The sequence below is a fragment of the Nelumbo lutea genome, chromosome 1 (assembly GCF_056320005.1).
Source record: "Nelumbo lutea isolate HS-2025 chromosome 1, American lotus-T2T, whole genome shotgun sequence".
Taxonomy (NCBI): domain Eukaryota; kingdom Viridiplantae; phylum Streptophyta; class Magnoliopsida; order Proteales; family Nelumbonaceae; genus Nelumbo; species Nelumbo lutea.
This window is the reverse complement of record NC_142684.1, coordinates 188,767,940-188,790,369: the sequence shown is the minus strand read 5'-3', so window position 1 is coordinate 188,790,369 and position 22,430 is coordinate 188,767,940. Positions and strand designations below refer to the sequence as shown.

The following is a 22,430-nucleotide window of genomic DNA, read 5'->3' as shown; positions in this document are numbered from 1 at the left end:
AATCATGGTTTTTAAAAACGAACCGGTGAGTGAATCAGTTAGGGGTCTAGTTACCGGTTCGAACGATCCGATCATTCAATTTGAATGGCTGGTTCATTCTAACAAAAAAATAAAAAAATTTAAAAATTTGAAAAACGGTCAAAACCATTCGAATGATTAACCGGCGATTCAGCGATTTTCTGACCAAAATCAACAGTTTTAAGAAAAATAATGATTGTGGGGGAAAACGAAACCAATCAGGTGACCGATTCCCAGTTTTTCCGATCTGATCCGATTTTGAAAATCATGCTCGAAATTACTGTGGTCCCTCATGGCGGCAACATTGGAAGAAAACCAATGGATGACAACAACGGTGATAATGGTAGAGGAGGAACCATCATCACCTGAACGGTACTGGTAAACACCGTTTGCAAGGACTAGGCCATCGAGTGGTTTCCTACATTTGGGAGAACAGATTCTGACAGACGTCGAGTGGTTTCCTACATTTCTTGACCGATCTGGTCTCAAGCTAATCATTGATTCTCTTTGTGTTTCTCTGACTTTGTTTCTCTTTCTTATTCCTGTATCATCTTTGAAATGGCGGAAGGACCGAACCAGGGATCTCTTTCTCTTTCCTCTTTCTTCTACTCTCATCTTTGAAATGGCGGAAGGATCGAACTTATTAAGCTTGTCTCATCAGGCTTCGGCTTCTTCAGGCTGTCCGGTGCTTACCCAAATAAGCGATAGCACCAATGACCCGACTCTAGGTTCCAGTAGAAGCAAGGGGTTTTGATGATTCATCACACTCTACTTAACGAACCACGGACGACAAAAGATTCATTTTACAAATTTAAAGAAGAATGATGGACAAGAGTCTTTTTAATCCTTCTGTTAATGGATACTGACAATAAGGATGATTTAGTTAATTGTAGGAAACAGTAAGGAAAATTTAAGACAATACTGAAACAATAGGGATATAATTAGTCAATTTCCGTAGTTTGAAAAATTTGCTCAGTATTAACTAATTGGATGTGACTTAAATAAACAGATTGTAGCTCCTAACGCCGATGCTCAAAACATGAAGTTTGGATCAACTATCAACAATGTCCCAACTAGCCATTGCAACTGTACATCAAGAACATTTTTACCCATGAATGATATGGGAGATGTTCCCAGTGTGCAGCTGCAATGGTCCGCTGAGACATTGTTGGGAGCATTTTGCTGGTAGCAGATTTATGGCTCCAAGAATTTCCTGGAACTGGAGGTGACAAGCCATGGATCAGGATGTGCTTCTTGCACCTGTGTATTATCACTTGATACAAGAAGCAGATACCATTTGACAAGGGCGACTTCAATGTTGTAAACCAACGAAAACTAGCAGTTGGAAAGGGGGAGGTATAAAAGTGGGGAAAGGAGGCATTCCACTGGGAGGAGAAAGGACAAATGAACCCTGAATATAGTATTCCTGGACTTTCCATTTGTATCTTCTTGTATCGATACATGGCAGCTTTTCCAATTTGGTCGATACATTGCGATACCACAAGATCTTAATATCATTGAATTCCACGTTCCACTAGCATTTCCATATTCGAGTTTTTACTTTTTATTATATCAGACAATCAGTTGAACCCAATCGAAATATTTCCCAACTCCGGCTGATCATTTCCATCCGATCCTTAAAACATTGAAAATAACCATTATGTCATCGTCATCATCATCGTCTACAGTTCACCCAAGTGGGGTTGACGCAGAACAAATCATATTCCTCCACTCTGCTCGAATGATAGAAATTGTTTTATGCTTTGTTTAAGCGCCACAGAGTTAGACGCCAATGGAGACAGACCACACAAGGGGGTGATGGGATTGTAATAAACCTAGACATAATGTTAAGCATGTAAGCGTCCGTTTACGGTTGGAAACTTGGAATCAGGGTTTATTCCCATAGCCTGTTTGGTTCAAGACAGGAATCAAAATCGGATTGGAATCAGCTGGAATGGGATTGCAAGGGGGAGGGAGGGAGTGACCATTCCACTTCCAATTCAGCTTAACCAAACGGTTGGAATGGGAACGGGCCATTCTGATTCTGATTCCAGACCCCTATTCCCTAAGACAATGTAAAACCTCCAACTGAAATAAATTTTATTTTTATTTAACTACACATTTTCCAATCCGAAATAAACAATGAAGTGAATTTTCCTAAATAAATCCTAAGGAGTCAAGCACAACTGTAAAAGCACAGAACCAACGATCCTCTAGCCACCGCAGATCCTCAGATATACCACCAAACCAATACACGAGCATGTTAATGCATGTGTATGGAAAGATGTTTCATCACTAGAAATCATGATTCATTTATTAACTGCAAACAGAGAGAAGATACCCTTTAGAAATCATGGTAAGTCTGACCCACAGTCCTTTCACTGATTAAAGCATTCAATTCAGTTCGACCCTATGTGCAAATTCTTGTAGTACTGAGGGAAGAACCCTTCAAAATAGAGGCAAGCTTGGAGGGAAGCGAACATGATTCCACTGCCTCTCATAAGAGGCCACATGGCTCCATCCAATTTCATCGAGCAAAGAGAGCTTCAGATCATAGAGCTTCTTTTTTGGGGGTTCCCCATCTTCTTTAATAATATCATTCAGTACCTGTTCCAATGTTCATTTTATAACGAGATTAGGGTAAAACCGTAAAAGGATATTAAAATTCTGATAGCACTTCCTATATAAAATGAATAATCTCAATAAAAGACAAGCAAAACTATCTAAACCATAAAGCCTCCCAACTTAAAGAGAAAAGGTGATCAAATGATTTATGATCCTGCAGCAGGATGAAAGATACAGGCACTACATAAACAAATGGTTTAATCACTCTGGCATTTTTGTTCTAAACGATAATAACAGATAACAGGGATGCTTGTGTAAATGACCTTAAGTGCTGTTCCAAGCCTTCCAGAACGCCTCTCACGTACAACTGAAAGCATACCATACTTGGAGGACTGTACATCCACCCATCTCTTTAGTTCTTTGAAATTCTCCTCAAATAGATCTTGCTGCTTACCAGAGTCTGGTGCAGATTCCTGTCTTGCTTGGTCTGAAGCTTCAGTGCTTGCTGTAGTTCCACTCAATTCCTTCTCACCTTGCTACAAAGTAAAAATTACAAAACTGATATAACTTTCAAGATCCACAACTATATAATGATTTTCAGACAATAGGACCATAACAAAGCATCAGCTGCCAGATAGAGAGGCTAAAATTACAACTATAAAGACAACAAAGATACTTCTTTGCTTTGTCAATTTGCCAAATACTTTTCTGGCCGTGAGACTAGAAAAATGCTGCAGCAAGAATATGGAAGTACACCACAATCCAAGGTCTTGTGCTCCTTTATTCCGAATATGAGTTAAATTTGAAAACTAGAGGCCAAGGTTTAAAGTATTGGAAAGGCAATTTTAAGAAATGTATCAGGATACGCTATGAAACTCAAATAAATCCTAAAAAATATAGTAATAACCATAAAGTACAAGACTACAAGGTATATATCACAATAAATAAGTTGTTTAAACATTAAAACCTTACTTTAATGGTTCACATGAAGTATGAAAGATCGGGACATAATCGGTAACTGTTGAAAAATGGTGGAAAAACTAAAATTTGTGCATATATACCTTGATTTTTAGAAAATCAAAATAATTTGTCTCAATATTTGCTAATATATAAATTTTAATAATCAATTTTAGCATTTACTAACAAACATCTAGGGGTGATCATCTCGGTCCAAGTCCAACCCAACTCGGAAATTCCAAGTTTGGAGTTGGATTTCATGTTCAGGCTTGGCGTGTAACATTTTATATTATATAAATATATAATGCATAAAAAAATATATATGCATATTATACGTTATTTAATATAAAATGTGATATATAATATTTTATACATAAAAGACGTAGGTGCGACCTGTCCTATAATACCCCAATAAACATCCACTAGAAAGAAAAAGTTTATTTAAGGATGAAAATGGATAACATTTGAACACCAAAATGGATTTGGGTGTGGTATGGGCATTGTAAAAGTGTGACCAAGGTTCAAATCTTCTTGTGGCCTACTTTAGCTTTTACACCTGTGATTATGTGCATTAGGCATTAGAATAGCATGCCAATTTCAAAATTCAAATACAAACTTGTCTTAAAATTAAAGAGAGAGAAAGAGGGAGGGAGTAATTAATGTAATTATAGTAATTAATGAGAGAGGGAAAGAAATTAATTAGAAGGATTAAAAATAAAAGGAAGATTAATGAGAGGGATAGTAATTAATTTGCAATGTATCGGCTGATACATTAGAGTATCGACTTGTATTAGGTCATTCAGACCTGAAGCGGTCTCATATCAGCTCAATACAAGCATAAAGGAACGAGACAATTGGTTTCTATATGTTCCGTGTATCAGACATTTGACGGAACGATACATATCGGTCGATATGTTGCGAAATTTTGAACCTTGCTAGAGGCAATGTCCTGGGGCTGACAAAAAGGGATCCATGGAATGGTATAGGATAAGGAAAAGGCAATGAACAAGACCTAGATGGCTTGATTAGATGAAGCAACTTGGTGCCTTTATACTTTTGGCAGTGGAAAATATGTTTTCTTAAAGCTTGAAAAATTCACAAAATACCGCAAAGAGATAGTTAAAATCTTCTGTTCATGATTATTTCGGCAAACAAAGTCTCTTGGGCAACAATGACAACGTGGTAGGCCTAGTCTCTGAACATGGAACACATAGCAAGTTATGTGGTAACACAGCCCATTCATAGGTTAGGTGACATTGAGAATGTGGTGGGTCCAGTCTCTGCATGGGAAAAATGGTGCATTATGATAGCCTCAGCCCCTCTATAGGTTCTGCTGCTGGCCCAGAATGCTCTGACACATAAATAAATTATTCTAAGATGCTATAACATATGAGTTGCACCATGTAGAACAGATTGAAGCCAGTGGTAAATAAATGGCCAGATATCAGGAAATGGTGCAATTCCCACCTTTAAACATTCAATCTCTGCAAGTGCTAATCCCTTTTGGTACAGTGCATCTGCTAACTGGTCACGTATTGCTTCCATCTTCTTTTTGATTTTCTACAATTGAAGCCAGTGGTAAACATGACATGAATTCTCTTGGAAAGAGCAGCACTGAACAATATAAGTTATACAAGGATAACATAAACCCTAAAGAGAATAATTGAAGGCAACTATAGGTTAGGGAAAATGCTATAATGTGCTCAGCATTCTTCACATCATCCAAAACTGCCTATATTCATTTCTTTGTGTTCTTAGACCAAAGGTGGCTGTTTTATCAGATTACCAGAACAAAAATCCTAAATATTTCCCTATACCAAAATGTCTTTGACAGAACCTTAGACATAAAATGGAAAACAAATGTACCTCTGCCTCATCATCTTCAGGATCACTCTTCACTGAAAAATATTTTGCCAAGTCATCTTTGTCAATGCTATCAATTACATCATTTGCTGCATGTATAACCTGCAGAGTGATAGTTCATAGTGAGATATAACGTACTGAGTAATTGTACATCAAACAAATATAAAGGAAAAACCAGAAGTAATGGTAAAGCAGCAATATCAAGACATTACTAGAATACATCTGATTTCTAGGAAATAACCATGGTACTTCCCCTTTCTTTGGTAATATCAAGCAAAGAGTCTTAAACTAAACATGAAAGAGAATTCATTACATTTTTCTCATTCACAGAAAGTGCACTACTTAGTTGGAAATGTAAAATTGACATGAAGGGCAAGGACAAGTTGGGTCCATGCAGATTGCATCTTGATTCCGAGTCTCCACTTCAATATCTGGCAGACTTCTTTTTCACCTTAATGTGGCATGATGGATTTGAGTATCAACACTTGTCAGCTCAACCTACAAACTGAAAAACTTAAACTCAGGCTAGGCTGAACTCTTGATAGTTCTAAGGCGGCAAGATCAAAGCTGAGCTCACCAAAGCCTGGATCAAGGTCGATTGACTAATTCAACCTTTTTGATATCATGCCCATTCAAAGCCCAAATACAGAGCCCATAAACAAAAATTCACAACTAATTTTAGTGATAATAAATAATAGGACTTATGTTTATTCTATGCATATTATAATGTCTAAATGAGGTGAGATTAAACTGATCTAAGCCCACCACAGCACAGCTCAGGCTTACTTAGCCGAATGAGCTAAGATTGAGGCTCATGGTTGGCTTGTAAGTCAAAATTTGAGCTCAGGGGCCAAGTCCACACATGAACTAGATCTTTTGACTCATTTACAGCTGCAAAGGGGTTCACTTTCACTTAGAATTGTAAATCACACCTACACCAATTCTGAAAATAAACCAAAAGATAGGAGATGTTGGAAGAAGGGAGAGAGAGTTCAGAAGAAGAAGAGAAGAGGAGAGAAAAAGGGAAGAAAGAAGAAAGCTCAACAATCTTCTCTTCAGTCTCCTAATAATTTTTATTAATCTGATTGTAAAATTTCAGATACAATTACAAGAGTGCCCTCAAATGGGAATCTACTTAATAGACAATAAAAAGAAAGAAAAGTAGCCCAATAAACTAAGGCCCACTAACTGAAACATAACACACTAATAACAGCACCAATTAAATAAAGAAGATTAAGGCTCATTCGACCCATCATCTCTACACTCCCCCTCAAGCAGATTATCACAGTACAACATTAGGGGCTTATCATATGTGATGCCCATTTCTTCTAGAAGGGACCTAAGCCGCAACAACTCTGAAACCCCATGAGCCAACTTCATATGTCCATGCTTAGCAAAGAGGATACCCTTTCCTGGGTCCCCTTTAAGTAGCACAAAGAGGATACCTTCATATGTGTCTCTACTCTATAGGAATATGCATAAATTGACTGATTATACTCACGACATATGAGATGTCTGGTCGTGTCATATAAGGATACAACAACTTCCCTAGAAGTCTTCGGAACACTCCTCTGTTGGCAAAGGACTCACCCTCATTAGCAAAGAGCCTATGATTTGCATCAGTAGGAGTAGAAGCAAGCTTGGAATTAGTAGGATTTGCATCAGTATCAGCAAAGGACACACACTTCCTCTAGGAGATGAAGACACCCCATTTGGATTGAGCAACTTCAATTCCCAAGAAATACCTCAATTTCCCAAATCCTTAATCTCAAATTCGGAGTTAAGGAACCTCTCGAGGGTCAAAGCTACTTGTGTATCACTACCAATCACAAACAATATGTCAATATCATCCAAGGTTCAAAGTATCAACACGTATCAGCCCGTATCGACCAATACGTATCGTTCCGGGACCCCTCCGATATGCCCCTGCAGTGGTGTCAATATCTTCCATTTGCGAAGTGCATTGGGAAAATCAAGGTGATCAACTGCAACAATAGTGTTAGGTGCAGGAACATTATCATTAGAAAAAATATCAGTCTCAGGCTCAAGGGGAATACCTGGAACTGTATCTCTTCCGTTTGCGAAGTGCATTGGGAAAATCAAGGTCAGTGGGATCAGCTGCAACAATAGTGTTAGGTGCAGGAACATTATTATTAGAAAAAATAGTAGGCTCAGGCTCAAGGGGAATACCTGGAACTGTATTTACTGAATTTGGTGCCTTGGAAGGACTGATGGAGAGTGGTGTGGGTTGAGAATGTGTGGAGTCAACCATCGTCTGTTGGCGCTGATATTTCTGTGAGGCTGCTTGTAGTGGCTCAGGTAATGGAACTGATGGAAGTGCTAATGGTAAAACTAGGGGCACAAAGGAAACAGAAAGAGGAACAGACTGTGAGTTCTCCTCCCCAAGACTCCCCCTGAGGAGAACCACTCGAGAAAAAGGTGGATTCAAAAAAGGTAACATCCATAGTGGCAAATCTGCTCCTCGACACAAGGTCATAACAATACCCCTTTTGGTTTTGAGCATACCCAAGGAAAACACATTACTTGGCCTTAGGATCCAATTTCTTACAATGGGGGCCAAAAATGTGAACAAAGGAAACACAACCAAAAACCCTCAGAGGCATGTAAAACATTACCCCATCTGAAAATGAAGGCTGAATGGCACCTTAAACCCCAAAGTTTGTGAAGGAACACAATTAATCAAGTGTACAACTGTAAGAACTGCATCTTCCCATAAATGGATAGGAACTGAAACACACACCATAAGACTTCTTGCCACCTCCACAATGTGTCTATTTTTTCTCTCTGCTACTCCATTCTGTTGCAGTGTATATTCACAACTGCTCTTATGAATTATACCATGTTCCAAAAAATATGTAGTCAAATCCTTCTCAAAATTAGGGGTGTCAACGGTATTCGAAAGTCCAATTTTGAATTCGATATTTGACATAATCAAATTCAAATAATTCAAATATCTAATCAATCGAATTCAGATATCCTATTCATACCGAATAGTTAATCGGATTCGAATTCAGATATGATTTGATTCGATTCGATAAATATCCAAATTTGACCGATTATTTAATTCTTATATATAATCTGTAAAATATTTTATATAATTTATATATAATTAAGTTATATAAAAAATTTATATCTTTATATACTTTATATCAAAAAAATATTTATTTTATATATTTATTAACTATCTAAAATAATTAATTAATCAAATTGAATTCGGATATTAATTTTCAATATCCGTCGGATATCGAATCGAATTCGGATATCGGGTTCGAATTCAGATATTGCCTAATCCAATTCGGATTCGATCCGTTTACACCCCTACTCAAAATACTCTCTGGCATTATCTGATCTGAAGGCCTTAGTTCTCACTCCAAATTGTGTGAGGACCATTTGGTGGAACTATCGTACCAAGTTGGGAATCTCACCATGGGATCTCATCAAATATGTCCAAGAGTACCATATATAATCATCTACAAACAAGAGGAAATAACGGTAGCCACCCATGGAAGGAATATGATATGGTCCCCATACATCAATGTGAACAACATCAAAAGCAAAAGCACTTCTTTTATTATTTGGTTTAAAAGAATGTCTACAATGTTTTCCCGATTGACAACTTTCACACTCCAAGGTAGATAACTGGACAGACTCAAACAACTTTCGGAAAAAAAATTTTAAAGAACTAAAAGAAAGATGCCCCAACCGATTATGCTAGAGCATAATTTGACTCACTGACTCTGATCCACTACTACTACTGCTAACATAACGGCTCTGATGTCTCAGAATCCCATCCAGAAGGTAGACTCCATTCACCTCATGACCACTCCCATTCATCTTCTTTGACTCCAGATCATGCAAAACACAATTACCAGGAAGGTCACTGAACAATTCAAAATTTTTATCAAAGAGCTAGCAGAAAGTAGGTTGGTATGAAATCTAGGGACATGTAAGATAGAAGATAAAGCAATGTCATTGGTCACTCCAATTGTCACCTTCTGCTATAGAGAATATGTGAACCATCTGCTATAGAGACTCTATCTCTACTAGAGCACAACTGATAGGAACTGAAGGTAGGTACATTAGTCATGTGCTCAGATGCTCCTCAGTCTATAATCCAGGGAGGTCCCTCCTTACCTAAAGTGGATGCAAAATTTGCAGTTGCTTATGAACTACCTGTATGAGCAAAAGAGCTAGTGTAATTGGCTCTTGCACTTTGTTGTCCATTTGAAAGGCTAGAACTAGTTGTATCTTTCTTGCACATAAGCTGTCCAAACCTCTCCCATTCTGTTCCAAATGTTGCTACAGCAATGGATTCCCAATCAGTTTGGGAAAGGGGGACTGAAGAATCACCTGTAGTGGCGACATTTGCATTTCCCCTATTGATATTGATCCGAGCAGGCATGAGATGTGGATGGAGCTTTCACTGTCTCTAGTATGCTTAAGTTCTTACAATAATCACACACCAAGTCCTTATACTCCCTCCTAGTCTCACTGTTGTTAGACTGTGTATGCCCTTAGCTCCAATCAGCATGATGTACATTATGACATTTATTGTAAATAAATAAAGTACATATTTGATTCATGTTATTATGGTGTGTTTCTGTGTAATACCCTAAAACTGGACAATATGAGACTCGTGTTAGTTTAGAATCTTCACAGTCGTTGGATAGATTTGGGGAGATTTATCCTGCCAAGGTTGACACTGATGTGCCGCCAAGTTGGTTGGGGTGACTTGTCTCAACTGCTAGGGTGAGACTTGAGGTACATGCAATGTGGGTTTTCTTGAAACCCTGAACTGGACCAAAATTCCAATATTGCCCTGGACCTTGGAGATAGATGGGCAAAACTGGTATGTTACACCTGACCCCTAGACTCGATTATGATACTGCACTAGGTGTCGGATTGGGTTGTCTTTGATATGCCAATTAGTGAGATCCTTATAGGGGGTCAAAACCTGGATATGTTGGGACAGTCCAAGAATTCATCTGAGTGGGTGATCATAGTGGCATGATCAACCCCTTTGTCGGACAAAGTGAATGATCGGGGATGCACTCTCTCTGATGGAAACCTAAACTACCGGCAGTTGATTTCAACCGTTGAAATTTGTTTTGCAAAATATATTTACATAGATATATATATATATATAATATATTATGGTTTCAAAATGTTTGCAAAAGGTTTTAATTCCCGGGATCCATGTGAGTAGAGAGTGCAACACTGCACCTTGCAGCCGAGGGAGAGGTCTTCTCTTGTTAGGCAGTGTTTGATCATTATGGGTTGAGAGGTTAAGTGTAAGACCATTGAGGATTATATCTGATAGGCTAATCTAGCATTTGCCCACAGTCCTTGGGCCTTCATAAGATGGTTGTACCCAAGGACCATTTAGTGTAAATGTTGGGCCCAATAAGAGCCCATAGTGATGGACTCAAGGGTTCACTGTATCCAGCAATGAATTCGGCCAGGCCTTGTAATAGAGGCTAGGCTGAACCCATGTAACTGATGTGTAGATCAATGATAGGGTCCCACGCCATACAAAGAGAGCCAAGCTAGCTAGCATTAAAGAGGAAGTGAGCCTGAAAGCTTAATGGGCCTAAAAGCCCATTTCGAACTTGGTTAATTAAATTAATTAAATAGGGGTGGATCTGGGATTTCGATCAATAGATAAGATAAGGGATTATCCTTATCCACTTAAAGAATCAATATCCAAATAAAGGTTTGGATCAATGGAACTCCTAGTTTGATTAGGAAGGTTGATCTTTATCTACAGTTAAGATAAGGAATTATCCTTATCACTTAAAGAGTCCAGATCCAAATAAAAGATTTGGATTAGGAAACTCCTAATGGGATTAGGAAATTTTCTCTTTAAGACTATAAATAAGAGGGCAGGGCGAACCTCCAAAGACACATTCGCTGAATACAGAGAGAAGACAACACAGTGAGACTGTCTTGCCTTCTGCTTTTTTTCGTCCTGCTCTTGCCGCCCCACCCTGTTCGATCTCCAGTTCTTGGATTGGATCAAGATTTGATCTTGATATTGTTTCTTGCCAGAAGAAACAATTTAGAAGTTGTGCTCAATGTCCCATTCGATTCTTGCTGAAGAATCACTAGTTCTTGGTGAAGAACTACTTGCTAATCCTACCTCACCCTAAGTTGTGTCATCTTTAGTGGAGGAAGGATTTGGTACTCTCTTTGGGCTTGAACACCTACGTTGGGAGGAGCATTCTTGCATGGAGATTCCGTATCAGGTATATCCCTCCCTTATTTTGGTTTCAGATTTGGTCCAGTTTGGTTACAAGAACGAACCTTGAAAATGCAGTTTTCTAAATTGGGAATAGGATTCCCAGATGGGAGTAAAGAAATTTTTGAAATTCCATCCAACCTTCCTGCAGGGTTCGGCCATCCATATGATGGATCTCCCATTCCTTCAACTGCTCCCCCTGTCTCCATTCAACTTAGGTTTGGTTTTATTAACCATAGCTGACCGATCAATCCCAGGCTGTCTCAACATGACATTCCTCCTACCCTCCTCTCCAGAAACAGTGGCATAGACTTGAGAGAGTGGCACACTCTCTCTAGAAAGGATATGCTGCCTAGCAATGTCAAATTCAAGGGTTGATAGGTTTTTGATAGATTGCAGCATCATTTACACTTTACCATACCACTGTTTCTAAGTGATCTATCTCCTACCAAACGGTTTTCAGCATTGAAAAATACATGGCAAGGGTTTATCTCCCTATTTTATACCGAGAATAGGTTTCAGTCACTCCATCCCAAATCTCCTTTGCAGTATTAGCCCATATACAATTTTTGCCAATGTGAGGTAACATAGAATTACACGGCCAGGACATTACCATGTAATTCTCCTGCACCCATCGAGAAGAATCCGTATCAAGTTTCTTCTCCTCCCTAGTGATGTACCCTAATTTTCCACAGGCACCAATAGCCATCTTGGCGGATTGTGCCCATTCTAAATAATTTGTACCATCACGCTTTACTATAGTAATGATTCCGAACCCAAAAAATATCACCACTATCTCCAACACCCAGTCCCATGGTACTGGTGGATTTCACCTCGGTACTCCAACTCTCCATCTTACTTCAAACAGTTCAACAATAAGAAAAAACTAGGTTGGAAGGCTTCCAAAAACAATTCGGTCTCACACACATAGAAACAAACCCTTTCGGAAGAAGAAAACCCTATTCGGAGAGAAATCTCTCTCCTCCTAGTGCCTCCCAACAGAGAGGAGTGAATCGGCCACTCCAGGAGGCCCAGAAAATTCTAGAAACTTAATCGCCCTCTACAGAAAAGCAAAAGAAATCTAACAATACCTGAGCGCCCAAGATCATATCAAAAACAAAGAGTCCAGCTTTTCTAGGACTCTTCCCCGTACTCTAGTTCTTCCTGATTTTGATGCCAAAACGAAGATCACCTTCCTGATGACTAGATCCCATAAAAAAATCCAAGAACTGGGCAATCTAATAGTAGATCGATCAGCCCTTTATTACTTCATGCAGTCAGTCGATCTAGGGCTGCATGAGAATACATCAAGAATCCTAGCCGAAGCTCTGATACCAAGTAGAAATCTGCTGAATTCAAAAATATGAAAGAAAAGTAGTTTCTTGAAGAGAGAAGGAAGAGAGAAGAAGAAGAAGAGAAAAGGAGATCTTGAAAAGAAAGAGAGCAATAATCTGACCGCCCCCTTCACTTAATATTTATATTAAAAATATAAGAGTACAACGACTACTATGCCCTTATAGGGTGGCAAAACATAAAACAGCTTATAAAAGGCTCAAATAAACAATAAAATTTGGACTCGCATAACTGTTGTGGTCCCCACTTCCTATCTAACAACTAACATAAAACATCTACTCTTAAAACAACACAAAACTGACTAATCTTCAACAGATTCTAGTGATTTCTTTAAATCTTTGTGTAGCAGAAATATAAAATTTAATAGAATCTTGAATATCCCAAGATTACATCCATGGTGGTGTACGAAACCCTAGTTTCAAAAACTGAAACTAAAACATACCTTTAGTGAAGTTCAAAATACTCTAGTTGAGTTCCTGAATTCAGCTTTGATTCAAATCTGCAGCCTCAGAAGTGTTTGGCCTCCAAGAATAATCCACATGAAACAGCATGATCCAAGAGAATAAGTAAGAGGGTGAAGGAGGGACGGCCCCAAGATTGTGCTAGCAATCCTTTTCTTAGATTAGGGTTTTGTCTAGCAGAAAGAATGACTCATTAAACCCTAGGGTCACCCCATGCATTCTTTTTCTAGAGCTTATCTCATAAGTTATGCTCCTATTACCATTAGGAGATCTTATCTCATAAGCAATGTTTTAAAATGTGGAGGCACGATGCGAGGCGTTCCACTACCTATAGGCGTGAGGCATAAGCCTACTGAACACAAGAAGGCATAAGCCTCCTTAATAGGAGGAAGGAGGAGGAAGGGGGGATCTCATTTTTCTTTATTTTTAATAAAAATCTTTTAGACATGAAGAATAAAGATGCATAGGGGTTTCTTTTCCCAAAGTAGCAAATAATGCCAAACTCCTTCAGTATCCCAAAAGGAACTCCATCCATATGAATTGAATTGAAACTCTTTTAATTCTCCCTTTAATGTGAATATTGATCATAATTCATAGGGGTTTCACAGATCATGAGTGACACCTAGCATATGTCATGACCACCCTAATGGTTTGAATTCGGAAAAATGAACCCTTTCCATCTACAATTACCATGCAGTCAGATCCTTCTATCATGCAATGTCTTGAAAGAGCAAAGGGCCATGGTGAATATGTCAAACGTACTAGCTCAATCATATGCCTCGCTAAATTAATGATGACCCATATGGTGATAGTTGGAACTCTTTCAATAAACCATACTACCTTGGCCAAGGACTTCTTGAGTGATAGATTCCATTTTTGTGTATTCATACCCCTCTATGCATAAGAGCTAACACGTGCATGCTTAAATCCCTTGGTTAGGGTATAAGTGTTTGCACAAGATATCAACAATGCCTCGCCTGTAAAGATCATCTACATGACTAAGATGATACAAACAATTATTGACAATTCATTGCATGCAACTATTCTACTAATAGGTCAAGCTTAGTGAACTTGTTCACCCACATATGCTTTAGTGTCTTCACACAAGTAACTTGAGATTCATCGCTCCTTAAGGTAAATATAATATGTGTCAGTCTATCCAGATCATCAAAGCCCCCTTGATAATCCATTGACTGGGAACTATTTTAGGATCTTGTACGAATGATAGACCTATCTCAAATTCTCAACACACTTAAGAATATACCAGCTTGACAAAGATATTATGGACTATTGATGTAATCATAAGCAAAAAGATATGAATAAAAACTGCCTAATTTGTATTGAAATTAGGCTGCATTATCCATTAATCCATGGATAATGAATGTTGCCTTTATTGTCCATGGAACCAAGGCCTAATGGAAATGAATATAACTGTCTTGTTGAAGCATTGGCAATGCTAATCTTGAGTAACGACATTTTCCTTTTCCCAATAGAGATTGTTGAGTTGATTGCCCAATGGAATCAAAGCCATTGGAGTTGAGTAACTTTTCTTGGTCCATCTTGTGCAGACATAAGCCTTAATAGGGTGCTATAAGAGCACTAGAGTAGATCATGAATCGTATCCTCAATCCTAGTTAGTCTTTTTGGAGGTGAGACAAAAAGACTAACTAGGATTGAGGGTGGACTGACATGCCAGTTGTTAGATAATGTGTTGAGGCTGGTTGGTGTCTTGTCAAAGGAAGATATTGAGTCATTGCATTGGCTGTTGTTGAAGCTGAGACAGAGAATGGGTTGAAGGAAGGAAGATGGAGAAAGAAAAAAGAGGTTTCTTCAGAGAAAAACGGTGGGTGTTAAAATGAAACCGGATAGTATGAGATTGGATTGGGTAAGGAAAAGAGATAAGAAATAAATTTATGTAGATCTGGCTTCTCTAAGCTGGTTGCTGGCTTGTTGGCATAATGTAGCATGCTTAGTAGGCTTGTAGTTCTGTGATTGGTAGTTGGTTTGTGAAGTCTGAAGCATAATATGCATTGGACTTTTGCATGGCAAGAGTGTCTTCAGTGGGCTGCAAGGTTGCTTGTATTCTTTTTATCTTATTATACGTTTTAATTGGGGATGGCTGTCAGAAAGACCTATGGATTAATTATTGCTGATAGCTTGATGGTTATTTGATGGGCAGCTCTCCAGATATTAGAAGCATTTCTAGATGTTGTGAAAGTAAGATGGTCGAAGTGTACTTCTGTCCCTCCTAAAAGAGAACTATAATAAAACCAAGATCTTCCACTTCTCCAAGGTCTTCAAATAGCTAAAATCTGTACTTGAGAAACTTTGGTGAGGAAATTCTAACAAAATAATCTGTTTGGCCTTTGAGGGAAAGAAAATTCTAACCATCCTACCACCATTCAAGGGAGTTGGATATGAGGTGAAGGAGGGGTTATAGGTGATTAAGGATAAATAGGCAAGTAGGCAGTTTGCAGTGAGAAGAAGAAATAAGGGTGGGGGAGGAAGAGAAATTCCTAGCAACAACTAGAACTCCCTAAATCAAACTTTTTTCATCAAATCAATCCTTCCTAAATTGTATTTGTGGTGTATGTGCAAACGAACTTATATTGGAAATGAATCATTTTCCCCAAATGGACTTTGTACCTGAATACAAAATGAGTGCCTAAATCAAACAATTCATCTCAATAGAAAATTACCTCCTCATTGTGGTGAATCTTGCCTTCATCACTACTTTGCAAAATTAAACCCTCCAGGATTTGATAAAGCAAAGGTGTGTACTTGGGGTATTCAGACTGCAAAAAAAACATATGTTTTAGAGAACATGAACAAAACATGGATTTTTAAAGTATGCCAAGCCATAAGGAAGAAAATTTAGGCCAGAGAGAATGTGATATAATAATTTTAATTAGACACTTCTCTGCTTCAACAAATTCAGGAAAAATAATGCACATCACACAGTGATTTAAAAGGCGTGCCTAGGTGCATGGGCGAGGCGCATTTTAGGGTAGGCGCCTCGGCCAGGTCCTAGGTGCATGCCTGGTGCGCCTAAGCATGCGCCTAGTGCACCTTGCGCCTTAGCCCAACCTTGCGCCTTAGCCCAAGCGTGCGCCTTTTGAAAATTTGACGCTTTTTCCTTTTTTTGAGTCTAGCGGTTGGGCCAAGGGCTCCTCCCCCGAAACCCCGTGCCTCGCCCCTCGAGGCCAGCCCAAACAAGTCCATGTTAAGGTCTTAAATTCTGAGTTTTCACACAAAAGATAATGATTTTATAGTAAAGCAATTAAAACTTCAAGAACCCCGTGCCACGCCCCTCGAAGCTTCAAGAACACCCTATTTGGTAATGTTGTCCATTCATTCATCCTAATAAAATATCTTCTTAAAAGCAATTAAAACTATAAAATCATTATATTTTTTGTGAAAACTCAAAATTTAAGACCCTAACATGGACTTGTTTGGGCGTGCCTCGAGAGGTGTGGCACAAAGGCGGCTCATAGAATTAGGAATGTAATATGTCACATTAGCTACTTGATTTAATTGAGAAAAAAGAGATTGTGGGTTTTATATGCTTGAAAATGTTTTATATGTTTGATTTCATTTTTAAATTCTCATTTGAATATGCTTTACGTACTATGTTTATGTATTTTAATTTTAGATAATAGGTTTTTTAAAACATTTATTTTAAAATTTAAGTTTATATCTTTATTAATATTATGTTTTATAATTATTTGAACTTTTTGGCATTTTTTTGACATTTTTTTTATTTTTTAGCATTTTTTTTAATTGTGTGCCTTGCCTCAGGCGCAAAATGGCCCTTGCACCTTTCGCTTTTAAAACAGTGACATCACAGATATGAGAAAATGCAGGGCAATCAAGCTGATGCTATATGTTTAGATCAGGGTAATCAATCTGGTTCCTTTAGCACATTATCTTGCTATACAATTTGTTCATATTTAATACAATGATACAACTTCTCTCAAAAAAAAAAAAAAAAAAAAAAGATTGCCCTTGTATTGGGATTCATATCTTCCAAGATAATGTTCTTATATTTGGGTCTGGGTGAAGCATGCAAATTGAGGTAAGTAGTCATAGAGCTAGCTCCACTTTTGGTTGTAGTGAGACATAATTGTGTGGTGGGCTTGGGCCTTAGTTGTTGTAGTGCATCTCTTTTTGTATTTAACTTTTGTGGGCATGAGCCTGTCTTGTACTTTTTATTTTATTGCTGCCACCTAAGGTTCAAAGTATTGATACGATACGAGTTTCGATCGTATCGTATCGGTACTTAGAAACGGCCGAAACATTATCCTTTTTAGTTTTTTTTTCACATTTTGGTTTTTTGGGAAGCTTTTAGCATGCTTTTTATTATTAAAAAAATTGGGGGTCCGAAACACCTGTTTCCAGGTGTATCGTATCGATACTTTGAACCATGCCGCCACCTAATCAGGGGCAGTTTTGTCTTTCTTCTTCTCTTTTCTCTTAAACCCTGAATGTAAACAGGGGTCAAAAATTGAATGTTCACCAGTATTAGTGTTTAACCAAATGGACTAACTAATTTAATCGGTTTCAGCCATTCACTTATGTTTTCCCTTCTCTTTTCTTCTTCCCTCTTCTTCCTTCTCTTTTCTTCTTTTAATCTACATAAGCATTACCTATTAGAATCTTTTCGATAAATAACAGTAGAAATTTCATTATTCATGAACTTGACTAATCCAAAGAACTGGATAGTAAATAAATGCATACAAGGCTACAGCCAAAATTGACTAAAAGTTTATAAATCTATAATAGACCCTGGTTTCCCAAAACAAAACTTTCCCTAGTCACCCCTTTTTTTGTTAGAGTATCATCCAAATCTTTTGCAGTCCTGGGGATTCCCCCGAAGTGAGCTATTCAGACTATGTCCTAGAACCTGTGTGTGTCTCCGAATCTGTACCTCCAAGATTTTTTTTTTTTGAAAAAATAAAGTGTAAAGGATTGCATTAATTATCAATACCTGACAATCCCCATCAACAATTAAATGTCTTTCTTTGCATCTTCTCCATATTCAATCCTTGTGAGAGCTAGCACTTTGGCCTTTAAATAACTGCCATGCCAAAATGGCCCCAAATAACTTAGAAGCAAATTGCTGTCATTGTTTCTCATAACACCACCTCTTCTTGAGATCCCTAGGTGATGCAGCCCAAATATGAAGAAAGAAAATGGGAAGAAATTTGCTCAAAAGAAATAGAAAAAGAAGGAAATTCGTTGGAACTTTGTTAATATAAGATGTACAAAGAGGCAACAAAGCTAGGGGCTCACTCACCCAAAAAAGAAGGAACTCACTCACCGAAGAGAGGACTCTCTCAACTCTCAAAACAAAGGAAAGAACTTGATTCCTCTAGCTTAAGATTACAAGGCTTTATAAAGAGGAAAACTAGTTGTTGGACCATTTAATAAAACAAGCTGTTTTAGAAATTCACTAACAAACTGGTCATTAGGAACATACTAACCAAAATGGCTATTGAAAGCCCATTAGTGAGTTCAAAAGAAGGACACTTGTCTTCTCCTTTTAAAATGTTTTGGTGCTTCTCGGGGCATGATTTTGAACTACATCAATTTCCCCCTCTTGAAAAGAACTTGTCCTCAAGTTTTAACAACTTCAAACTCAAAAGAATGATTTGTCACCATGCCTCCACTACATTTCTTTGTTATTGACCCTTTAATGGGCGATTGATGGTGTAAACCTCCAATTTGGATTGAGATTTCTTCATTATGCCTCATCACTATTGGAACATGCTTCTTGTGCTTCAAATTAGCTAATTCTTCTTTTAACACCCATTCAAAACTTTGAGAAGATGTCTTCCAATAAGGATCCCCGTATACTTGTATGGAGCAGTAAAAAATCTCCTATTTGATAAGTATTGCCTCCACCACTTCGAAACTGATCATAAATGATAGAAGATTCCTCATAAGCAATAGGCACTTCATCAAAGTTTGGAGGACCATCCTAGTCAATGTACTCTTATTCATTTGTAATTGTTGATGAAAATGGCCATATAAGATTGTTGTTGCAATCTTCTAAGGCTTTCTCCATAAACATGGTTGGACCAATCTAGTTGTTCATAGGAACTTATTTGGGAAGCCCTTGTAAGATCTCTTTCATCATGCACTAGAGGTTTTTGTAGCCTTTCTTAAGCTCATTGCTTTCTCCAAAATGATGAGCATATATTGAATTGGAGCCTTGTGTTGAATTTCAACTACCTTTCCCTTCCTTCCCCTACTTTTTTCCTCAAAACAAAAACAGCTTAAGTGTTGAAACGGAGCATCGGGCTATGGCACATGGTGTTTTGAGCTACTTTGGTCCAAGACTCTCATGGGAGAATTAGGGATTGCATTTGATGGCCCTATGAAACTATACTATGACAATCAGGCAGCTATTATTGTTAATAATCTGGTTCACCATGATAGGGCCAAACATATTTTAGCTCACTGTCACATTGTTATAGTAAAGGTTGCTATTGAGAAGTTTGTTTACCATTTGTTAAGTTGGGAAACTACCTATCTAGTGTATTGACAGCAAGGATGTTTAAACCAAGTTACTTGATAGTCCTAGAATGTTGGACATGAATATCAATGCTTAACTTGAGGGGGTGGTCTTGAGAATGGTGTAAACTACCACTTAGGAACAAAATTCTAATTTTCACCAATATTAGCAATTAATCTAATGGACTGGCTGATTCAACTTATTTTGGTCATTCACTCATACACTTTTCCTTCTCTTTTCTTCTTACTCGTCTATGCTCTCCTTTTAATCTTCACAAGCAGAAGCCATTACAATCACAAGCCAGACCATGGTACTACCTCTCATTCCTATTCTTCTCTGTAACAAAGGTCTAAAAAGTTACCGATCGAAAAAGAAGAGTTTGACTCGCATTTTGACAAGTAAGTCAGCTTGGTGAAACATGTTGACTAAAAATCCTTCGGGGGGTTTCCATGCAACACTGAAGGTCCACATGCAGAGTTGAGGGAATATAACATCCTCAACCCAAGGACTAATATAGATTGAGATTGTAAAGCCAAGCCAGCATAGGGTTTGCCAATAGGTTTTGGTTGGATAACCTGAGGCTGAAACTAAATCTGGGAACATGCTAGCATAGGTTGCAAATAGGTTTTGGGGATGGCTACTGAAAAACCTAATCACAAGCTTGCACATCTAGTCATAGATAAATATCAAAAATTAGGTGACAAGTATTATAACTATCATTAAAACTCTTAGGTGAGCAAGTACTTGACCACAACAACTAATCCAATCAATGTGACAAGTAATATAACTATCATTTAAATCATCCCTGCCGCACTAGAAAGGTCAGATTCATTATCCATTGGTGTTTAGCATGAACAATTCAAAATGCTTGACATGTGAATCAGACCTTGGGCATATTTCCCACAACATATGCATACCATGATCCACAACCATATGAAACCACTCCTTATGAATTTGGAACATTCAGGAAATCAGGGATCCTTTTGGTATTACATATACTACACATTACAGGTAAATCAGGGGTGGAGACACAGAGCAAGGTGCATGTGGTTCCTCGGGATTGGTCTCAAGTCTGCTCTTCAGGGCTCCAATTCTTAAGCTGCTGTTTTTCATATTTGTTATGGATCCTAATTTTTATATTTTATCTAATAAAACTTCTTCACTGGTAAAAATAACTTGTAAGTCCTTCATAGATGTTTATAGAAACTTTAAATACAATAGTTCACAATTATACAAGATGTATTCTCACAAACAGATACAGGAAGGAAGTTATACCTTCAAGGAAGTAGATAACTCCTTCCACTCCATGCGTTCTTCTTCAGTGCCTTGTTTTAGGCTTGCAAAAAATTTTATCTTAGCATTCCGAACCTAACCAATCAGTTGGTAAAAACATTGTGGATATCCACAATACAGGAATATTAACACAAATGAGAAATGCTTAGAAGTGAAAAGTTGTTCAAAAATAATTTGGGAAAGAAATCCATGTACAGTAGATCACAAAAAAAAGATGAAACTTGAGATATGCAGGTACTTCAAACCACACTTCAAGTGAAATTAAAAACTAGGTTTGCACAGAAGCTGGAACAGATAGGTACATATGTTTCTTAGCTTCTCTTCTTTGTCATGAGAATATATAATCATTAATCAGGTAATTAGAAAGCAGTGAAATTGCAATTGTCCCTTCATGGTTGTACCAATACAAAAACTAAATATCCAATAAATAAACCTTTTTTTATTGATAAGATTGGAAAATGATTAAAATAGGAGAAAGAATTATATGTACATAAGTAAGCTTGCCGCTGTGAGTACGGCTAACTGTTTCTACCTAATCCCTCACTGTTTATTTACATGCATCATTGAGGTACAGTATCCCAATACAAATACGTCCTGTTCACTCCAAGTTTTTCCAAAGTATCAGCCACACTTATAGCTGATCTTTGTACCCAATTTCTTTCATTACATTCTAGTAACACCCAAATCCTTGATTGTGTATCAGTGTTGTGGAATCCCCTTCCACAGCTAGATTTCTGAGGTGAAGAGCTTCAACCAACCAGAAAACTTGACACAAAATCAAGTACAGCATGGGATTCATATACAGAACCTGAAGGAATTATGGTCAGGACAAATTGTCTTGGGTTTTGTTGGCTTATTCCTTTTTATCCTCTCTTTTTGCCTTTGTGGACTGGCAATCTTAGGTTTGGAAACAAAATATAGCATTGCACAAAGGAATATAGATTCCTTTATGATGTAGGACAAGCTAAGTTCTAGTCCTTAGACAATGTTGAATGGTCTTCTTTGATCAGAATTTTATGGCTATTGATGGCTGTGATGGCTTCTTGAAGAAAAAAGAGAGAAAATAGGGATAAAAAGAAGAGACGAAATACCTGGAATTACACACAGGATGCCTAGAATCACTCTAGGGCATGGGAATCACTCA

At 37.8% G+C, this 22,430-nt stretch overlaps 1 protein-coding gene across 2 annotated transcripts in view; it reads right to left on the bottom strand.

The window, feature by feature from the left end:
• Window positions 1-2,107: 2,107 nt before the first annotated feature.
• Window positions 2,108-22,430, bottom strand: part of TPP2 (tripeptidyl peptidase ii) — a 109,587-nt gene continuing 89,264 nt past the window's right edge. For both annotated transcript variants that reach the window (XM_088961715.1, XM_088961716.1), the window contains 6 exons: window positions 21,269-21,361; window positions 16,176-16,271; window positions 5,407-5,505; window positions 5,008-5,100; window positions 2,907-3,119; window positions 2,108-2,625 (listed from right to left, as the gene is read on the bottom strand). In XM_088961715.1, the coding sequence (XP_088817841.1) occupies window positions 2,467-2,625; window positions 2,907-3,119; window positions 5,008-5,100; window positions 5,407-5,505; window positions 16,176-16,271; window positions 21,269-21,361 (753 nt within the window). In that variant the 3' untranslated portion in view covers window positions 2,108-2,466. The remainder of the gene's footprint in view (window positions 2,626-2,906; window positions 3,120-5,007; window positions 5,101-5,406; window positions 5,506-16,175; window positions 16,272-21,268; window positions 21,362-22,430) is intronic.